Below are 18,976 nucleotides of genomic sequence, written 5' to 3'. Positions count from 1 at the left end.
TCAGCCCTCTTGCTCTATGCCCAATGTTCCTGAGGCTCGTGTCTTCCCAAGTTTACAAAAATTACTGAAGACCCCCTGGCACTGGCCTGCAGAATATACAGGTGGCTGGAATGAGATAGGGGAGGGGCTAAAACACCCAACACAAAATATTTCTCCTATGTGGCTTACTTTTTCAGGAAAAAGAAAGCCAGAGTATCAAAAAAACAAAACAAAACAAAAACAAAAAACAAAACAAAAAACACTCAACCCTAACACTGAATCAGAAAACAGTAACCATGGTACAAAGCTAGAAGTCTCAGAATCACGCCCAAATCCCGAGCTTCCCTGGACAGAATGCCACCTTGGCAGCGCTGAGAATCCCATAGGACCAAGCAAGCCCTTCCTTACTCAAGCTATACTTCTAGTTTGACCATAAGTACTGGAAAAACAACAACAACAAAAACCCAAGCACCGGGTGGCTAAGAAGCTCATCCAAGGTCAAGATATTGCACAGTTAGGAGCAGATCCCCATCCAGGTCTCTTTCGAGGACACCAAGCTGACATTCAAATTCTGAGAGTGAAAAGGAAAGGTGTCTCCAACCCCGTAACAGACAATGTGGGCACCCCACATGGCTCCTGGCAGCCAGCCCCAGCACACTGGTACCTGATGGGTAACCTTGGGAACTTGGCACATCAATGTCACACCACCTGCTTCCATCACAGACATACTGTGGGTGGTGACATCCGTGTGTGCATCTGGGACTCACTCTAGCCTTCCCACACTCCCACAACCTCCTGTCACTGTGAAGTCACCACTTAGGAATATATTTCTGAAGAGAATCTGGACTTACACGGGACACACCACTCATTCTACACATAGTGGACAAGTCATCCATTCAACAGAAACTTACTGAACACCTATCTTGGGCCAGGCTCCAACAGTGAATTCATGGAGATTATATTTTACTCTAGGTGACCCAGGGCCACAAGAAAAGTAGCCCTAACATCTGTTCAGCGTAGTTTCCAAGGAGCCCTGACATAACCCTCAGAAATATCAGGAGAATCCCAGGTTCCTAGTGAGAAGGCCGGTTGGATGCTGCGTTGCTCGCCACAGTAACAAAATACTTCTCCCTCTTACTACTGATTGTCAAATAACACAGTCAAGTAGTTACTGTCATAGCTACTATGCAGAGTAGGAGATAAGCTCAGAAGGCTTAACTTCCTCGCTCAAAGTCTAAAACTTAGTAAAGGATGAGCCCGTGTCCCACCACCCCACTCCAGTAAGGACTTGGTCTGCAAACTGAGCATCACACAAAGATGGGACCACATCTAGTGGACACTGCTTGCTGTTTTAGCTGCACCAACATCCTTTCTGCTCACCATGCTTTGGAGAACGGCTCCCTCACCCCACCCCCACCTCAAGAACCATATGACACTGTCCAGGCTGCCACCCACAGCATCCCATCACCCTACCCTATTCATGGGGTCAATTGCTGAGACAATCTCAGTCCTCTAGCCCTTGCCACAGTGGTTGGGCCTGATGTGGACACAGACTCAAGTCAAGCCAAGCAGAGACCTGCCCTGGGATCTCCCCCCTGGGCTCATTAAATGGAGCTCCCTTGGGACACCCAGGTGGCTCAGTGGTTGGTCATCTGCCTTCAGCCCAGGGTGTGATCCTGGGTTCCCGGGATCAAGCCCCACACCAGGCTCCCTGCATGGAGCCTACTTCTCCCTCTGTCTATGTCTCTGCCTCTCTCTCTCTCTCTGTCTCTCATGAATAAATAAAATCCCTTTATTCTCTGGCCAGGGACCATGAAGATGAAGTCCACAAGGTCCTGAGGCCATGCTCCATGGAAAAAGCCCACAGCATTCAGGGATCAATCATCCAAAGGCCGGGTTCTCCCATCCACCCCAAGCTTTTGGAATATTATATAATAAATTTCTCCTTTCTGCTTACTACACTTTGAGCTAAGTTTCCATCACTTGCAATAAAGGTGCCCTGAACTAATACACATAGAGGGATAAATAAAATCTGCCTTTCTCTTAGAAACCTTTTTTTAACCATTACTTGCAGGTGTCTCCATGGCTTCCTCTCAAATAACACAAATAAAAGAACCAGAAGAAAAACTACAATGGCTGGAAATTTTACTCATGTCCCTGTCCCTGCTGACCCTCCAGGCTGGAGTAGACGAAGATGATGTAGCTGGTACCTAAAGAGAGTAGAGAACAAAGGGCCAGGCAACCTCTAATGAATAATAAATAATCCACACCTGACAATCAGCAGCCAACTGTACTCATCCTGCTGGAAAAGCCTGGTAGGTTATTCCTTTAAAAAAAAAAAAAAAAAAGTCTTCCAGCTTTAACTTGTGACAAGTGGACAGTGTCCCCATTGCCAGTGCCTCCCAACGTCCTCGCTCAGCCTAGCCATCATGGTCACTCCAGCAAACTTTGCACCCCGGAGCCCATGCCAACCCCTGCTCTGCTCACACCGGTCTCATTTCTGCAACCCGAACCAGAATGTCCTCCTCCTTTGCCTGTGCACATTCACGCGGCCTCTTAGACATCAGCTCGACCCAGTCCCTCCTCGAAGCCTTCCTCCAGCAGCCACTGCCGGGTCTGCTCCCACGCCGCTGGTGAAGCCAAGTGGGCAGCGTGTGAGGACACTGACCAGGAGGCACAGTGATGGAGAGGGGAGCTTCCACCTCCGAGCACACAGGGGCAACCACCAGGTCTACCACTTATGTCTTGTACGAGAGACCCGGGGTAACATGATTTGGGGGAGACCTTCATGTGTAGGTGGTAATTCGAGCCACTAGAGGTGGACGAGAATGTTGGGGCAAAGTATGTGATATACGGAGTTTTAAAAGGAGGAAAAAGCCTGCTTGTATCTGTATCACTCAATTGATCTATCTCATCATGTCACTCTCCTGAGTGTCCCATTCCCCCAACTAGGTGGCAAGCTGCGAGCTGGAATTACATCCTCCTCACCTCTGCCTCCGTGCGCATGGCAGCCCCACCTGGACCGAGCACAGGAACAGGCACTTCCGCCCTCCCCCTGAGTTGCTGGGACAGGCAGCCTTGCACCCTTAGTCCCATCTCACAGGTAAAGAAACTGAGGCGCCCAGCCAGGAAGGGGCCCTCACTGCAGGGAGACGGCAGGCAGTCAAGGATCTTCAAGTGAGAAAACTCAGATGTTAGTAACTGAATCAGAGAGAAGAGACTAGAGACTGGGACGCCTGGGTTGAACGTCTGTCCTTGGCCCAGGGCGTGATCCTGGGGTCCTCAGATCGAGTCCTGCATCGGGCTCCCTACAGGGAGCCTGCTTCTCTTACTGCCTATGTCTCTGTCTCTCTCTGTGTCTCTCATGAACAAGTACAAAAAAAATCTTCAAAAAAAAAAAAAAAAAAGACTAGGGACAGAGTGGGTTCTGAACGACCAAACAAGATCCCGGTTCACCTGCAGAAAAGAAAGACACGAGACACCTGAGTCCCTCGAGAGAACAGGAGTTCTCCCCTCCTTAGTACCACCAGCAGAGGCAAAGGTGCTCATTTCTTCCTTACAGATCCATGTATGCTAGAAAATTCCAGAGTTTCTCAATGCAGGAAACAGCCTGAAATTGTACTGAGGGGGCCTAATCAGGTAACAGAAAAAAACATCCCAACACGGAATCAGGAGCAGGGGCCTTAGCCTCACCTCAGGCCCCTTCCTGTCCTGTGACTCCTGCCCTGTCCTCACACCATACAGATGTGAGTGTGGAACTGACTACAAGCAGGGCGGTGGACCTGTGTGCACAGGGAAAGGTGCCTCCCTCCCGGCAACCAGAGCAGCTCTCTTACGCACTGAGCTTTGCCCCATAAGAAGGGCTCGCTGGCCAAAAGAGAAAAAAAGAAAGTTGGGAAACCACTGCACAATAACTCATCCTTTACAAAGGTCCTGATACTACCGTTTACTTGGACGCTACGCTACCCCACCCCAGAAGCTCTCTCCTGCCATACCATGCTGTCCTAATTCTTCTCTAAAGTGTTAACTAAAATGAACGTAACTCCCCCCTAACAACTGTTTTTCTGAGGATTTCATGAGCCCTTGCAAAGCCACAGAATTCTGCTTTGTGGTAACATTAGCGTCTTAAATCACTGCCCTGGGTGGGGGGTGGGGAATCCCAACCCTACCCCATCTCTTCCTTGGAGGTCGAGACCAGCTCCTACAACCTCAGCCCCAGTGAGCCTCCCCCCCCCCCTCTGCCAGGCATGGAGAAGGAGAGAATTAACGGCAATCCATCCATCTATTCCAGAGATTAAAGCCATCGCTGATTCCAACACATCCCGAGGAGGGAGGACGTGGGTCTGAACTCTAACGTCTGCACTTCCTCGATCAACTTTCTCCTTCAAAAATAGATAAAAACAATTGAGGGGGAAAAAATTACCCCAATGAGATTTCCCTGTGTCTTTATCCTCAAGGGGCACATCTGACAGCCATTCTTAGCATCCTCCAAAGCACCAGCCCAGGAGAGGACCCAGCACCTCAAATATGACCATAACTGGGGGACTGAAGCAGGTCTTAGGGATGTAAATGCTGGAGGCGGATATCCCAAAGTGGAGAGAGCGGGCCACCAAGGAAATGAAGTGCTGTGGGGACAACAGTTTATTCTGTGTGTCTCAGTTTCCTCCACTATAAAAAGTGAGGCTGAGAGGGCCGACGTACGCCGCAGCTCTTCCCGGGAACAGCTTGTAAAATCGCCCCCTTAATAAGTGAGGCCTTTAACAACCAAATAAACGGGTCTCATCAGCCTCTGGCCTACAGTTACTCCCGGCTCTTTGTCAGCCGTCTCAGTTCGCTCTTCCAACCAGGACAGCAAGACACAGAGAAGGTGGCAGCCAGACTGCACCCTGGCTCTGGGCGTGTTGAACAGAACACTGGGTCCTGATGAAAACCCCTGGTGCCCCACGCTCTGCAAACCGCAGTTTTCTCCCTGGTAGAGTCAGAGTCCAGGCGGCTGCGGCTCCGGGCGGCACCGGTCACCGCATAAAGCAGCGAGCCTGCCACACAGTAGGCGCCTAATGAGCGCAGGCCCGACCCCCTCCTCCCCCTCCCCCCCCTCCCCCTCCTCCTCCTCCTCCTCCTCCTCCTCCTCCTCCGTCGGTGCTACGCCTCCCTCCTCCCGCCTCCGGGTCTGGCGCGGCGGGCCAGGCCGGGCCGGCCACTGCCCCGGCCCCGCCGCCGCCCCGGGCCCGCAGGCAGGGTGCTCCGGGCCGCCCCGCCCCGGCCTCCCCCGGCCCCGGCCTCCCCCGGCCTCCCCCGGCCCCGGCCTCCTCCCGGGCAGGGCTCTGAGCCCCGGCGGCCGCCACCAGGATTTTCCCATGGTGCAATGCGACTTCCCCAACTTTTCCAGGCCCAGTTTCCAAAGAGCCGCAGCGGGCATTGTGCGGGCGGCGCGAGTCCCGGCGAGCAGGCGGGGGCGCGGGCGGGGGCGGGGGCGGGGGCGGCGGGGCCCAGACTCGGGGCGCAGCCCTGGCCCGGCTCGTCTTCCAGGCCGGTCACGGGTCGGAGGCGCGCGCGGGCTCCCGGGCGCAGGATGCGGAGCCGCGGGGGGGGGGGGGGGGGGCGGGGGTCGGGGCCCGGGCCTCGGCGTTGTCCGGGGCTCGCCGAGGGGGTGCGGCCGGGCCGCGGAGGGCAGGGGCGGCCGCGGAGGGCAGGGGCGGCCGCGGAGGGCAGGGGCGGCCCGGGGGCCGCGGGGGGGGGGGCACTCACCGGCGCCCTCCGGGGGCTGCGGCGGCCCGACGACGCCGTTCAGGTAGAGGATGGGCAGCAGGTGGGGCTGCGTCTTCTCCAGCGCCGCGCGCAGGTCCTGGAAGTGGTCCCGCTCCTTGGCCAGCAGCAGCTGCAGCAGCCGCTCGGCCTTGGCGCCCCCCGCCTCCGCGTCCAGCCGCCGCCGCTCGCCCGGGCTCAGCGCGCCCGCCGCCTCCAGCAGCCCGAGCACCGCCTCCACCTCGGTCATGGCCTGCGCCAGGCTCTGCTGACACCGGGCGAGCAGCTCGCGGCGCCCCGGCTCCATGGTGGCGGCCGCCCCGCCCCGCCCCGCCCCGGCCCGGCCCGGCCCGCGGACGGCGGCTCCCCGCGGCGGGGGCGGGGGCGGGGGCGGGGGCGGCGGGGGCCTGGCTCGGCCTAGCGCGCGGGGCGGCGGGGCGGCGGGGCGGCGGGGGCCATGCGCGGGGCGGCGGGCGGGGCGCGGCGGGGCGGGGCGGGGCGGCGGGGCTCAGCGGCGGCCGCCTCCCGGGCTCAGCAGCGCAGCCATGTTGGCGGCGGCGGCGGCGGGGCTGCGAGAGCGGGAGGAGGAGGGGACGGAGGCGGCGGCGGCGGCGGCGGAGGAGGGGACGGCGGCCGGGCGCGCCCCGAGGCCGGGCTGCAGCGGGCAGGCTCCCGCCCCGCCCCGCCCCGCCCCCCGCGCTGCGCCGCTCGGCGCCGCCCGGCCCCGACGGTCCCGCAGGCTCGCGGCGCCCCCGCCTCCCCGCCTCCCCGCCTCCCCGGCGGCCCCCCAGCGCCCGGCGGCCGGTCCCCGCCTCCCGCGACCCGCCCCTGACCCGCCCGGGAGGCGGGCACGCCGCGCTCGCATCCCCCCACCCCCGGGCCGGTGCAGCCGAGGGACGCCCTGCTCGAGGGACGCCCTGCTCGCATCCCCGCCCCGCTCTCGGCCCCCGCCCCCCCGCTCTCCGGGGCCCCCCCACCCCCCGCTCTCCGGGGCCCCCCACCCCCAGGCCCGGTGCAGCCGAGGGACGCCCTGCTCGCATCCCCGCCCCGCTCTCGGCCCCCCCCGCTCTCCGGGGCCCCCCCCCCCCCCGCTCTCCGGGGCCCCCCACCCCCAGGCCCGGTGCAGCCGAGGGACGCCCTGCTCGCATCCCCCCCCCCGCCCCGCTCTCGGCCCCCCCCCTCTCCGGGCCCCACCCCCCAGGCCCGGGTGCAGCCAGAGGTGCGGGCGCTGAGTTAGCGGACCTGCCGCCACAGGCCGGGCCCCCAGGCTGTTGGAGCCTCCAACAAAACCGTGCCCCCCACCCCACCCCAATCCAGGGTCTCTAATCTGAGAACTCCCAAAATAAAGCCTGGACACCACTGGGGGGAGAGTCCCCTAAACTTGGACATCTGCACCTTAAGACCTCCTCCGAATTGGTGAGGGCCACTCCGAGGAACCTCTAGAAAGTTTCCCAATGGACTCCCCAGTCTCTGTTCATTAGGACCTCTGCCCTCACCCCCATTTGAGATGGCTTGGTCCCCAGAGTCTAGGGGGTTTGGATGTTGGGAGGAAAAAGGGGGGATGTGTTGCTAGATGAAGAAGGGGGGGAGGTTGCAGTGGAGGCCTTGATCTTTTGGGCAAGAGAGGTGCCCCCTCCCCCCCCAGGTGTCACCATGAGACTAGCTTGTCTCAGAGAAGGCAAATCAGTGGGACCACAGAAACCTCGTACCCCAACGCACTCAAGGAAGATCCACACTCCCACTCCAGAGCCAAGAACTCTTCTGCCTTCCTTTATAGCCTTTTGCGGACACATGCCACTTACCTTCCACCTGCAGGAGGTGGTCCTTAAAACTGGAGCGCCCCACTGTTTGTTCTCAGCAACCCCACCCCGCTAGTGTGAAGTGGGATCTCAGGACGATGGCAAATGTCTGCGTGAATGCATCTCAGTTACAAACGCCAGAGGCCAAGGGTGCCTTTTCTCCAGACATTCACTTCCACCCCCACCACTTCCTTTCCCGCCTCCAAAAGCAAAATTTTCTTCAAGATTCTGCTACTTTAAGGGGGAGGAGTCACTTTTATTTGATAGAAACGAACTCTATACACAGTGGTTAGAACAAGGGGACCAGAATTTGCACTTCGCTTTTGGATTGCCCTTTAAATATACCTGTGCAAGGTGGGAGCAAATCAATTACGCTGGCTGGCCTCCCCTTGCTCCTCAGGAAAACGGTAGAAAGAGTGTGTTTAATCAGGGGTTATCAGCCTCGGGTCCATGAATAAGCTAGAGGGTGTCAGTGAAGATTTTGAAATGACCTGAACATTTTTGTAGACACAGGTGTATTTCTGGGATGGGGTTGGGGTGGGGGGTGGTCTATAGCTTTGATTAGCTTCTTTAAGGCCTCCATGACTCCAAAATGACAGAGCTAAATTATTTTTAAAAGCCTCCCTGCTCAGATCGTCTGGGCTTCTATAGCTGAGCAAGGTTCTAGGGGAGGGGAAAGCTGGTTATTGCACAGGTCTAAACAGGCTCCCTCTAGCTGTCCCCCCACCCCACCCCCTGCCCCTGAGACATGGGTCCCCCTTCTGGCCACCACCTCCTCTACAGCAACTGCAGAGCTGGAAATCATCCGCAAAGGCATCCATCCTTCAGGACACACACACCTGAAGGACAGGACCTCTCTTCTTAGCTGGATTTACTAGAAATCTAGGGGATGAGAAGTAAGGGGGGTGGGGGAGGAGGAGAAGCTGGGGTTTATGGTTAGACCCAGCTGTGGGTAGGTCCTGATCCAGAGGGTGCCTGAGACGGCAGGGAGGCCTAGTCTCCCAATGCCCCCTAAAAGGATGGTGGGTAGCATGGGGGTTTTCTCTCTGAAAGCCTTCCAGGGATGCAGTGAGGAAGCTCATTTGCTAAGAGCATTTTCTCCCAGTGATGGACATGACTTTCAGCAGACCCTTTATTGGAAACTGTGGCATTTTATGCAAAAACATCAATTCTGGAGGAAATAGTTTCCTTTCTAAACATATTTAACTTTAGCATTCCTTGAACCAGTGACCTTATATTTCTGTAGCATTTTATACCCTTCAGGGCACCTTCTCACACACTATTTCCCTTGTGCCCTGTTCTGGGTTGAACTGTACCTCCCACCCCCAAAAGATATGTTCAGGCCCTAACTCCCAGTACCTGGGAATGTGACCTTATTTGGAAATAAGGTCTTTGCAGATGTAATCAAGTTAAAATAAGGTCATCCAGGATTAGGGTGGGCCCTAACAGATGACTGGGGTTCTTAGAAGAGGGAAATTTGGACACAGACGTACACAAAGCAGAGAATACTATGTATTTCATCTCTAAGAAGATGGAAACAGAGGGTAGAGTGATGGGTCTACCAGCCAAGTAACACCAAGGACTGCCGGCAACCACCAGAAGCCAGGACAGAAGCCTGGAATGATGGATTCCAGACTTCTGGCCTCCAGAACCATGAGCGCCACTAGATTTCTGCCTCCTGGTTTTAAGTCCTGCTGCTTATGGTAATTTGTTATGGTGGCCCCAGAAAACATGGATCCATCACGATGGAGGAGGTTTGAGGGACAACGTGGGACATTCCCATTGTACAAGTCACCCGATCGCCTATGACTGCCTCAGAATTTTTCTGCAGATGCACCCACTTTTCCTTCTTCTGATCTTACAGGGCCCCTCCTCCTTGAGAACAGCCCTTTCTTTCATGCTCTGGGTACAATCCCTGCAGTCTCAGCATAGGCCTGCACATGGTTCCCCCACCCCCTCCACCACCACCACCACCACCCCCACACTGACCCCAGTCTCCCCATTCTAGGGGCCTCCTACCCTCTTTTATGTCAGGAAAGAACCACTGCCCGACAGGGCGACCTCCACCCACTCATAGGCCGGTCACTCCTCAGTTGGTGCTTTGCAATCCTCCTTCTGAGCACACTCCCCACAGATGAGTGCTCTCTCACGGGCTTTCACTTTCTTCACACCTCCCGCAGCGTCCACTCTGCTCTGCTTCATCCCACTCGGAGAACTCCTTGTTCTCCCTCCGACCCCTGACCCTTCTGCCCCCGCTGGCTCCTTCCTCCCCACAGGTGACCCTTCCTTCCTCTTGTCCCACCAGCTCCCTCCATCACACTGGAGTGGGACAGATGCGTGCTGAGATCCCACTGCAGACCCCCCTGGCTGTGTATGCCTGGGCTGGCTGCTCCACTTCTCTGAGCCACAGCACGTCTAAACTGGGAGTAAACATGACCCTTTGGCAGGGTTAGGAGGACTCAGAGCTAGGGCTGTATCAGAGCCCAAGCACAGTGCCTGGTGCTGTGGGCAGAGAACCCTCCCACCCCCACCCCAGATGCAGCACTCCAATAAGCAACTCCTGCAGTCAGAATGCCTGACTTTTTTGTTTTGTTGTGTTTTTTTGAGAGAGAAAAAGCATGAGGAAGGGGGGGGGGGGCCCAGAATGCTTGCTTTAAACCCTAGCTTTGCAACTTACCAGCCCTGAGATGTTGAGCACAACTCCCTGTGCCGCAGTCTCCTCGTTTTTAATAGAGGAATATCAATAAGAGTATTAAAGTAGTTAGTGCTCAAGCCATGGTAGATGTCACCATGCTTTTGGCTTCTACTCTCCTGTGGGTCTGAGAGGAAAGACTCTCCAGGGCACGCAGGGACAGGTTTTGAGCAGATGTTTCCAGATTCCTGAATGAAAGGTTGTGGCCTCCGGCTTAAAGACTTCCATTTGACTCGCGTTCAGATGGCAAGAGCAGGGGCCCCTGCTGCCTCGTTCGCTGCCCGCGTCCGCCTCGCCTGGCGCCAGGCATGTGTTAGATGCTCAATACATATTTTTACATTAATCAGTGAACATGTGAATGAATAAGCAACTAAGGAGTTTTGCACCGCGGCCCCATTTCAAAAATAATTTCTGCGGACAACAGCAAGACGGGGAATACCTTACATCAGAGCAGCCTCAGAAGCAAAGTGAGAGACGCCCCCCCCCGAAGTGGCAGCAGGTGGGGAGCTCAGTAGAGGTGCCCAAACTCCACCTGCTTCAGCCCCCGCCAAGCACTGGGAGCACCCCGCCTCTCCTCCTGCCTTGCCCTGCTACGGGCTGGGCCCACCAGACGCTGCTGGGAAACCAATGCCCAGGCTAATGGGGTCTTGAAGGCCAGGCACCCTCCCCCCAGGACTGCAAGCCCAGTCCTGCCTGGGGGTGTTAAGTGTTTGATTCAGAGCCCATTCTTCACGTTTCACCTTAGACGTTGTATATTTTAAGAAGCCAGACGCGCCTTACCCACCTCCTCTCAAAAGGGCAGAAAGGCCCCCCCTAGGATGGCCTGTGAATATGAAGTAGGTTATGTTACAAGGCGAAAGGACCAGTGCGGGTGTGATTAAAGTTACAGACTTGAAGATGGGGACAGCTGCCCGGATTAGGCAGGGGGGCCCAGTCTAATCACAGGAGCCCTTAAAAGCAGAGAATTTCCTCAGGTTGGAGGCAGGAAAAGGGGAAGTCGAGAGATTCCAACCTCAAGGATTGACTTCCCATAGGGGGACTCTGAGATGTAGGGGCCCAGGGCAAAGACCAAGAGGCTGGAGAAGCAAAGGATGGTCCCGGGCTGAGAGCCAGGGAGCAAACAGCCTCCCTATTATAATACAAGAACCCTGCTAGCTGACACCTTGAATTTTAGGTTTGTGAGACCCTGAGTGTAGAAACCATTTGAGCCAACTGGGACCTTGGACCTCCAGAGCTATAAGACACTAAATATGGGCTTTAAAGCCCTACCTCCGAGGGGCATCTGGGTGGCTCAGTTGGTTAAGCGGCTGCCTTTGGCTCTGGTCATTATCTTAGGATCCTAGGGTGGAGCCCACATGGGTATCAGGCTCCCTGCTCCGCGGGGAGCCTGCTTCTGCCTCTCCCTCTGCTTGTGCTCTCTCTCTCGCTGTCTCTCTCTCTCAAATAAATAAACAAATCCTTTTTAAAAATAGGATAAAATAAAGCCCTACCTTTGAGGCAAGTCTGTTACGGCAGCCATGGAAAACCGACAATTCCCAAAGACTCTGAGCTCTGCAGGCACAGAAGCGGCATCTCCTTATTCACTGCTAAACCCCCGGTACTTACCATGATGCCTGTCGTTTCATAGGCCCTCAAAAAAACCCAAAAACTCCTGTCGTATGAGTGAATGGAAACCTACTCTTCTAGCAGGACTTGATTTGGGGGTAATTATGTATAGCATCTTTAAAAAACCAAATCCAGTTCTCCACAAACAACTGGAGGGGAAGTTTTCAGATAAAGAAACTTCGAAACCAGGCTTTCTCCGCAGGCTGAGTGAGCTGGGGCCCCAGAGGCCTCTGACCCTGAATTTTATGTTCTAATAGATAAGCAACAGCTGTTCCCTGGAGAAAACAGATCCTGGTGCTCCGCTCCACGTGCGCAGCTCCTTTGGCAGGAAACAAGGCTGCACGCGAGAGGGTGCATGCGCATGTGTGCACAGCAAGTGTGGAAGGGCATTGTGGGGCTGTTTTGGCGTGAGTGGGGGTGTCTGTGAGTACAAACTGTACTAGTATGAGCACTTGGATGGGTGTGAGCAGAGAAGCAATCCTTTCTCGGATAGCTTCCCTGCCCCACCCTAGAAAGTGCGGGTGGCCCTATATCTAAGGTGTGACAATTAAGAGGATTTCCTTGAAGAGTTCCTGAACAGAATGAACTCCCCCAGGATGCTGAAAATGGAATTCACTTGATGAACATGCTATGTTTCGCACAACTTTTTAAGAATGCTGTGACAGTGAAGTGAACTAAATACCTGTTTAGGAAAAAAAAAAAAAAAAAACAACTTACACGAGGTTCTTGGTAGCTTCTCAAAGTCATGAGGACATTTTTCTTCCAGACGGCTTTTGTTCTTAGTTCGAGAGGAGCCCAGAGGCAAATTTCCTAAAATTTTAAAACAGGAAATTTGGGAGAGTCTCATTTAGTAATGAGTCTTGCCCAAGGTACTGGGACAGGGTAAGATCAGAGATTTAAAGCCTGTGAGAACCTTAGAAAGGATTAATTAATGATTAACAATTAAATAAATAGTTAACAACTATTTATTGAGTGCTCACTGTGTGCCAGGCCCTAGGCTTAGGCCCTAGGGCTGCCCGCCTCATTTTGCAAATGAAGAGCCAAGAAGTAGCTTGGCCCCAAACTATGCTGTCAGAACTGGGGCAAGGATTCAAGTTCAACACATAAATTCATGGCTCTGTCTACACAGCCCATGCCCCAGCTCCTCACCCTTTATCCCTCTCTGCATTTAAGCACTTCCCCGGGGGTATTCCTTCTACAGAAACCAGTTTGAAGCCACAATTGGAAAGGTTCTGACCTCATGGGGTAACATCTTCCTTTTAGTTACCTCTCCCAAAGGGCTGTTAGTTTGACAACAGTGATGCTGAACCTCGGGTATGAGAGCAGTGGTCTTTGTGAACCTTTAGTGGGTCAGGACTGGCCGGCCTAGGCTCCCATCCATGCTTCAGGAATTGCAAAGATTCTCCCCTTCAGAACACTGCTATCTCCCCACTTCCTCGAGTCTTCACTAGCTCCCCGTTGCCTACGGGACCAAGTGCACCTCCTGAGCTGGACTTCTAAGGCTTGCGGGGTTCTAATTTCATTATCCCTGCACCCCCCGCCCTCCCCAATGCTCCAGTGACTGACCCTCTCTGTCCTCACCTGAGAACCCACTCCTCCTGCCTCCTCTTTACCTGTCCAAACGCCTCTCACCTTGAGGACCAGGAAAGCCCCCCGCTGACTCCATCCGCCTCTCCCCAGAACTCCAAGGGTGCTTATGTATGCCTCGAACCACTTCTTCCCCCTGTTGCCATTACCCGTGGCCTGGCAGTGGTCGGTTTCCAGCACCTGAACACAGTGGGACAGGGACTTGGCAGTGTTACTTCTCTCCAAGCCCTCCCGGTATGGCCTGTGATGGTAGAGGCCTGCAGCAGATGCCTCCGAAGTACAGGGACGTCCGGGTGGCTCAGCGGTTGAGCATCTGCCTTTGGCTCAGGGCGTGATCTCGGGGTCCTGGATCGAGTCCTACATAGGGTTCCCCACAGGGACCCCACTTCTCCCTCTGCCTGTGTCTCTGCCTCTCTCTCTGCCTCTCTCATGAAAGTACCTGAGAACGAAAGAACCCAGGCAAGGGAAGGTGGGGGAGAGGGAAGCTAGCACCTTTCCACCCTTCAGGCCTCAGTTGAAAGGTCACTTCTGCAGAAGCCCACCCAGTCCTGGCATCTCCCTAAATTATCAAAATGGGCTTCTATTCCCTTTGAGCAGTAATGGTCCTTCCTAGTACTCCTCACAGTTTACGTCATCTCTTACGTGACTCTGTGTCTAGTGACCGCTTCCCACTGGACCATAAGCCCCACGGAACTCCTGTCCGGCTCACCTGCGTATCCCGAGCATCTAGTCTGATGCATGACTATGTGTTGAAAGAGCGAACTAAAGAAGGCCAGGAGGTCACCTGGTCCTGGTGCCCATCGTCCCGCCCAGGAACTCCCTGGGGGCACTTCACCCCTCTCTCTAGTCTAGACCTGAGACTCTAGTCTGAGAGCACCAGGGTCTCTGGGCTTATTACAGCCCCAGCCCCAGAGCACATGATGACAGCTCCCCTTTCCTGAGTGCCAAGTACACACCGGGCACTGCCCTGAACGTCTCCCCGGCAGCCGCCAGGTATCCTCCACCGCAGCACAGGTAGGATGTGCCTCCATCAGCTCCCTTCTACAGAGGAGGTACCCGGTGCCCGGCACTCCTACCCCTTCCGGCCCTGCGAGCCGTGTGTGTCTCACCTTGTAGGGGAGAGAATCTCTAGTGTCAGGCAATGGCCAAGAAGCCCCAGAAAATGCATCAAAACTACCCCTACCTTCAAAGGATTGAAACCCTGCCACCAGAGAACAAGCTAGAAAGCGACAGCCATGAAGCTGAGCGGACACATGTACATCAAATGCAAATGGACCCCTGGGCCTGGCAAGCTCTTGGAGGTGGTGAGAATGAACCGAAGCCAGAAACAGCCTGCTAGACGGGACCGTGCAGCTTGGGACCTCAGGTTTGGGTAAAATCAGAAACCCACCTGGGCCCCAACCCTTCCAGAGCATTCGAAATCCTTTCACACCTTCTCTCCATTGTCTCTCCCCACCTCCCACCACCACGTGGCGATAGCAGTGCCTCTGGGCCACGTGGGGGCTCAGAGAAGCAAGTCAACCTGCACAGGATCGCCAAGATGCAAAGCGATGGAATCAGGGTTAGCACCGATGCCTTAGGAGCGGCTCCCCACGGGCGTCCGCAAGGCTGCCGACTGAGCAAACCTCCTTGGTGCCGAAGCAGCAGCTGGAGCAAGGGCTGCCAGGTGGAACAGCGGCCTCTAGTCTCCCGCCAGGAAACCTCCAGCTCTGCGCAGCCTGACTGGGGGTGCTCCTGGGGGAAAGCCCCTCGGTGGGAGGCCTCGCTAGGCAGGCACCCTCGGGCAGCGGCCATAGCAGAGGCAGCTGCTGGCGTGCAAGGCCCCGAAGACCGCCGAGAGACCAAACATCCAAGTGGACAATGGCTAGATCATATATAAAAATAGAACTCTGACCCACCATCTGAAGCAACCAGTTCAGAGAGCCGACCCACTGCCTACAGCAACTGGTCCGGAAAGCCAAACAACGATTCCTACAGTAATCGGCCCAAAAGAGCCAGAACTTCATAACTGACGGCTTCCCTAATTTCTGCCTCCGACTTAGGACCAAATGGAGAAGCCACCCATGGTCCCCTCGCCGATCCTGTGGGGTGGTCCGCTTCTAGTTCATCTGCCTCCGGCTTCCCCATGCCAAGCCTCCCATCTGGGCGTACCTGGAAGCTTCCCTCTTCCCGCTATAAAACTTCACTGCTCCTCCGCACACCAAAAAGCAAGTGATGGTGGCTGACTCCCTTGAGATGGCAAGCTGAGGGTAGCTGGCCTTTGCCCATTCTCATGTGGGTGGTCTTTGTTTATCCCCACATCTCTTAATTGCCTAATTGCTTTGTGACTCTGTTATCACACCTGGGAAATGAGATAATCATTCTGGACACAAATCTTTGGGGGAAGAAGCTGCCTTGGATTGTGGGAGAGCCTCCTGGTACTCCCCCATTCTGAGTCACCTCTGATGTCAACTCAGTGTCCACACAATCCACTACCCTCTTGTTTTGAGCTCACCTGGGTGTATCCACACGTACAGGGCCCTCGTTTTTCTCAAGGAAGAACCCTGAAGCCTCCCGGGCGGGAGAAGTGCCTACTTACCCCAGGTCCTCTCCTCCAGAGGCCTCTGAAAGCCAACACATGAGCCTTTCCAGGAACTCCACAGGTGTCACCTTTACCTACGGGAAAGTGGTTAAAAAGAGAGCAAAAGGGGATCCCTGGGTGGCTCAGCGGTTTAGCGCCTGCCTTTGGCTCAGGGCGCGATCCTGGAGTCCCGGGATCGAGTCCCGCGTCGGGCTCCTGGCATGGAGCCTGTTTCTCCCTCCTCCTGTATCTCTGCCTCTTTCTCTCTCTCTCTATGTCTATCATAAATAAATAAATAAATCTTTAAAAAAAAAAAAGAGAGAGAGAGAGCAAAAGTGTACCCACCAGTGAGTTCCAAGGAGCCTAGAAGCTTCCCAAGCGGGGAAGGCTAGTCACCACCTGTACATGGAGGGATTTTTCCTGCTTGGTTTCGGGGTGCCTCACCCAGCCTCTCGGGGCCTCCTCTATTCAGGCAACTCACGGTGGAGTCCCTTCTTCCCCCCTAGCTCAGCCCCACCCCGGCCGGCCCCAGCTTCTCCACACAGGACAGAGGCAGCGGGGCACGATGTTGGTGCATGAACAGCTTCCCACGTATCAGCTCCCAGAGCAGCCTTCTGACGTGTGCCAGTATCAGTACGCCCACTTCACGGACCGGGCGACAGAATGGAGGGCTGGAGTGGGGTGTCCACGGGCACACAACCAGCAGAGGATGGGCCGTGAAAGCCAGGTGGGAAGAGGTGAGCTCCTTCACCATCTCACGGCCCCACCTCTGGTGTTTCCACGTGAACACAAATACACAGAAGAATGGGGGGGGGGTGTCCTAGAGCTGGGAGCAAGAGTCACCTCGTCTCAGAGCCATGCTGGCTTCTCTCTCAGTCATTCCCGATCATTTGGATTCCACAAACATCCCTTAAGCCCAAAGCAAGGACAGACGGGAATCAAGCCTTGTCCACCTGAAGTCCGGCATGTCCCCGGGACTGAAGGGGCCGCCCTGCTACCCAACCCTGGCCAGTCACCCAGGGCCTCCCAAACGGTGCAACGCAGCCTCCAGGCAGAAGGGAGCAGACTACGCATACCTCCAGACAACAGGGGCGACCCGGGGTCACCATGCAGATCCCGGGCCCCCTGCTTAGACCTGCAAGGCCAAGGCCCCGGGCCCAGGTGAGTCTGACCATAGACAGTGCCCCCAGGCCAGGACTCTCTGAAGGTGGCTTGAGTGCTAAGCTTCAGAGAGCGTCACCCTGACCTGCACACCAGCCCTAACCAGCACTCCCAGTGTCTCTGCCACTGTTGCTGGGAGGCGTGGGATGCCCCCTGGAGTACAGAGGTGGGGGGGGAGGGGGTAAGGCCCCTCCGGGCTCTTCCGAGGATCCCACCTGCTGCCTCAGAACCCAGGCCCTGAAGGCCCGGAGCCAAATGAGGCCGCTTGGTTAGAGACTTGTGTGCCTCCCCCATCAGACTCTGAGCTGCAGGAGGAGAGGCCAGGTGTGATCCTCTTTAGTGGCAACCCAACTCCCTCCTGTTGCCCCCTCCTCCCTCCTGCTGACACTTTGGGGACTTGCGGTAATTGTCAGCTGAAGGAATAAATTAATGACAGAGGAAGACAGACGTGTTAACAGCTCAGAGTAATTCAAGCAGAATGGAGTAAGTGCTAAATGGTGGAGGAATGAGTCATGATTGCTGACGGGGGAAGGAAGAGGGGAAAGGCATTCATCCTCTCTCTCCTGCATTGTCACAACAGAGCCTTCAAGCTTCCTCCCCTCCCTGTCTCTCTCACATTCGGAAGAGAGCAGAAAATGCGTGCGTATAGTTTGAAGCGTAATGCCAGAGCCAACACCCACAGAGCCACCCCCTCCTGCCCCCACCCCCACAGTAAGAAACAGCATTTAGCCAGACCTCAAAGGTCTCCTGGGCTCCCTCCGTGGACAGCCCATCACCCACCCTCTACTCCCCCCAACCTCCGTCCCTTTTTTTTTTTTTTCCTCCAACCTCCGTCCTGAGCCTGCTGTGAACCGTTTTTGGATTTTCTCTGTAGTTAGGCCATGAATATATATATATATACACATACACATATATATACACACACATACACATATATATATATATACACACACACACATATATATATATGTGTGTGTGTGTGTGTGTATAGATCACTGAACCACACAGTGTCTAGAGTGGCCTGGTTTCCGATTTTCCAGGATCGTGCATTTTCTTCTGTGGCTCACTGCTTTTCTGTAATACGATTTTTTTTTTGGTGGGGGGGGGGATTTTTGCCCACATCGATGCTTGCAGTGGTAAATTCATTCCTTCTCCCTGTTGTATGGTCAATCCTATTGTGCCCACGCACCCCGATTTACGTAGGTATTCTCCTGTTGATGGTCACTTGGACTGTGTCCAGTCTTCGGTGATTACTAACTACGCTGCTGTTCGTGACTCCTGACTGAGGCACGTGTGCACAAATCACGTTTAAAGGGATGAGAAAGGGAACTGCTGGGTCAGGGGTATGCAGTGTTTACCTTCAGCAGGTAAATGCCTCACTGTTTTCTGAAGTGGTTCACCTGCTTCTAGGCATCCTCATCCGGAGGGCATCTCGGAGGGCATCTCGCTCAGCGGCCCCAGGGTGGTCTCCCTAACACAGGTCTGTAACACCCATTGAATTTCCTTTCTTCTGGGTGAGAGTCTGAGGGAAGCTAAAGGCAAAACTGTTCAGAAAGGCCACCAAAGGGAATAAGCCCAGAATTTATCGGCTGCTGTGACAGTTACAGGTTGTTTTGCTGTGAGTGACAAATTCCCCCAAATAACAGCAGATTAGACCAGAAGTACATTCCTCTCCCATGTAAGTGAAGACCACGGATCAGCTGCCTAGACTGGTGTAATGCTCCGTGGTTTCTTCTACCTTGTTCCACTCCCCTCTGCACATGACTTGAGCTGCTAAACTCCCACGAGGCTGCTTGAGCTCCAGCCTTCACATCTACTCTCCAGCTAACAAGGAGGAAAGAAAAAGAA

General features: G+C 55.2%; 1 protein-coding gene across 5 annotated transcripts in view; it reads right to left on the bottom strand.

The window, feature by feature from the left end:
• Positions 1 to 6,093, bottom strand: part of DLG5 (discs large MAGUK scaffold protein 5) — a 119,550-nt gene extending 113,457 nt beyond the window's left edge. For 3 of the 5 annotated variants that reach the window (XM_041748634.1, XM_041748635.1, XM_041748637.1), the window contains exon 1: positions 5,728 to 6,092. In XM_041748634.1, coding sequence (XP_041604568.1) covers positions 5,728 to 6,031 — 304 coding nt within the window. In that variant the 5' untranslated portion in view covers positions 6,032 to 6,092. Of the gene's footprint in view, positions 1 to 5,727 lie in introns of all 5 variants that reach the window. The other 2 variants (XM_041748638.1, XM_041748636.1) reach the window with 1 other exon arrangement.
• Positions 6,094 to 18,976: the final 12,883 nt, after the last annotated feature.

Source organism: Vulpes lagopus, chromosome 3 (assembly GCF_018345385.1).
Source record: "Vulpes lagopus strain Blue_001 chromosome 3, ASM1834538v1, whole genome shotgun sequence".
Lineage (NCBI taxonomy): Eukaryota > Metazoa > Chordata > Mammalia > Carnivora > Canidae > Vulpes > Vulpes lagopus.
The sequence above is the reverse complement of the archived record's forward strand: the minus strand, read 5'-3'. Positions and strand labels throughout refer to the sequence as shown.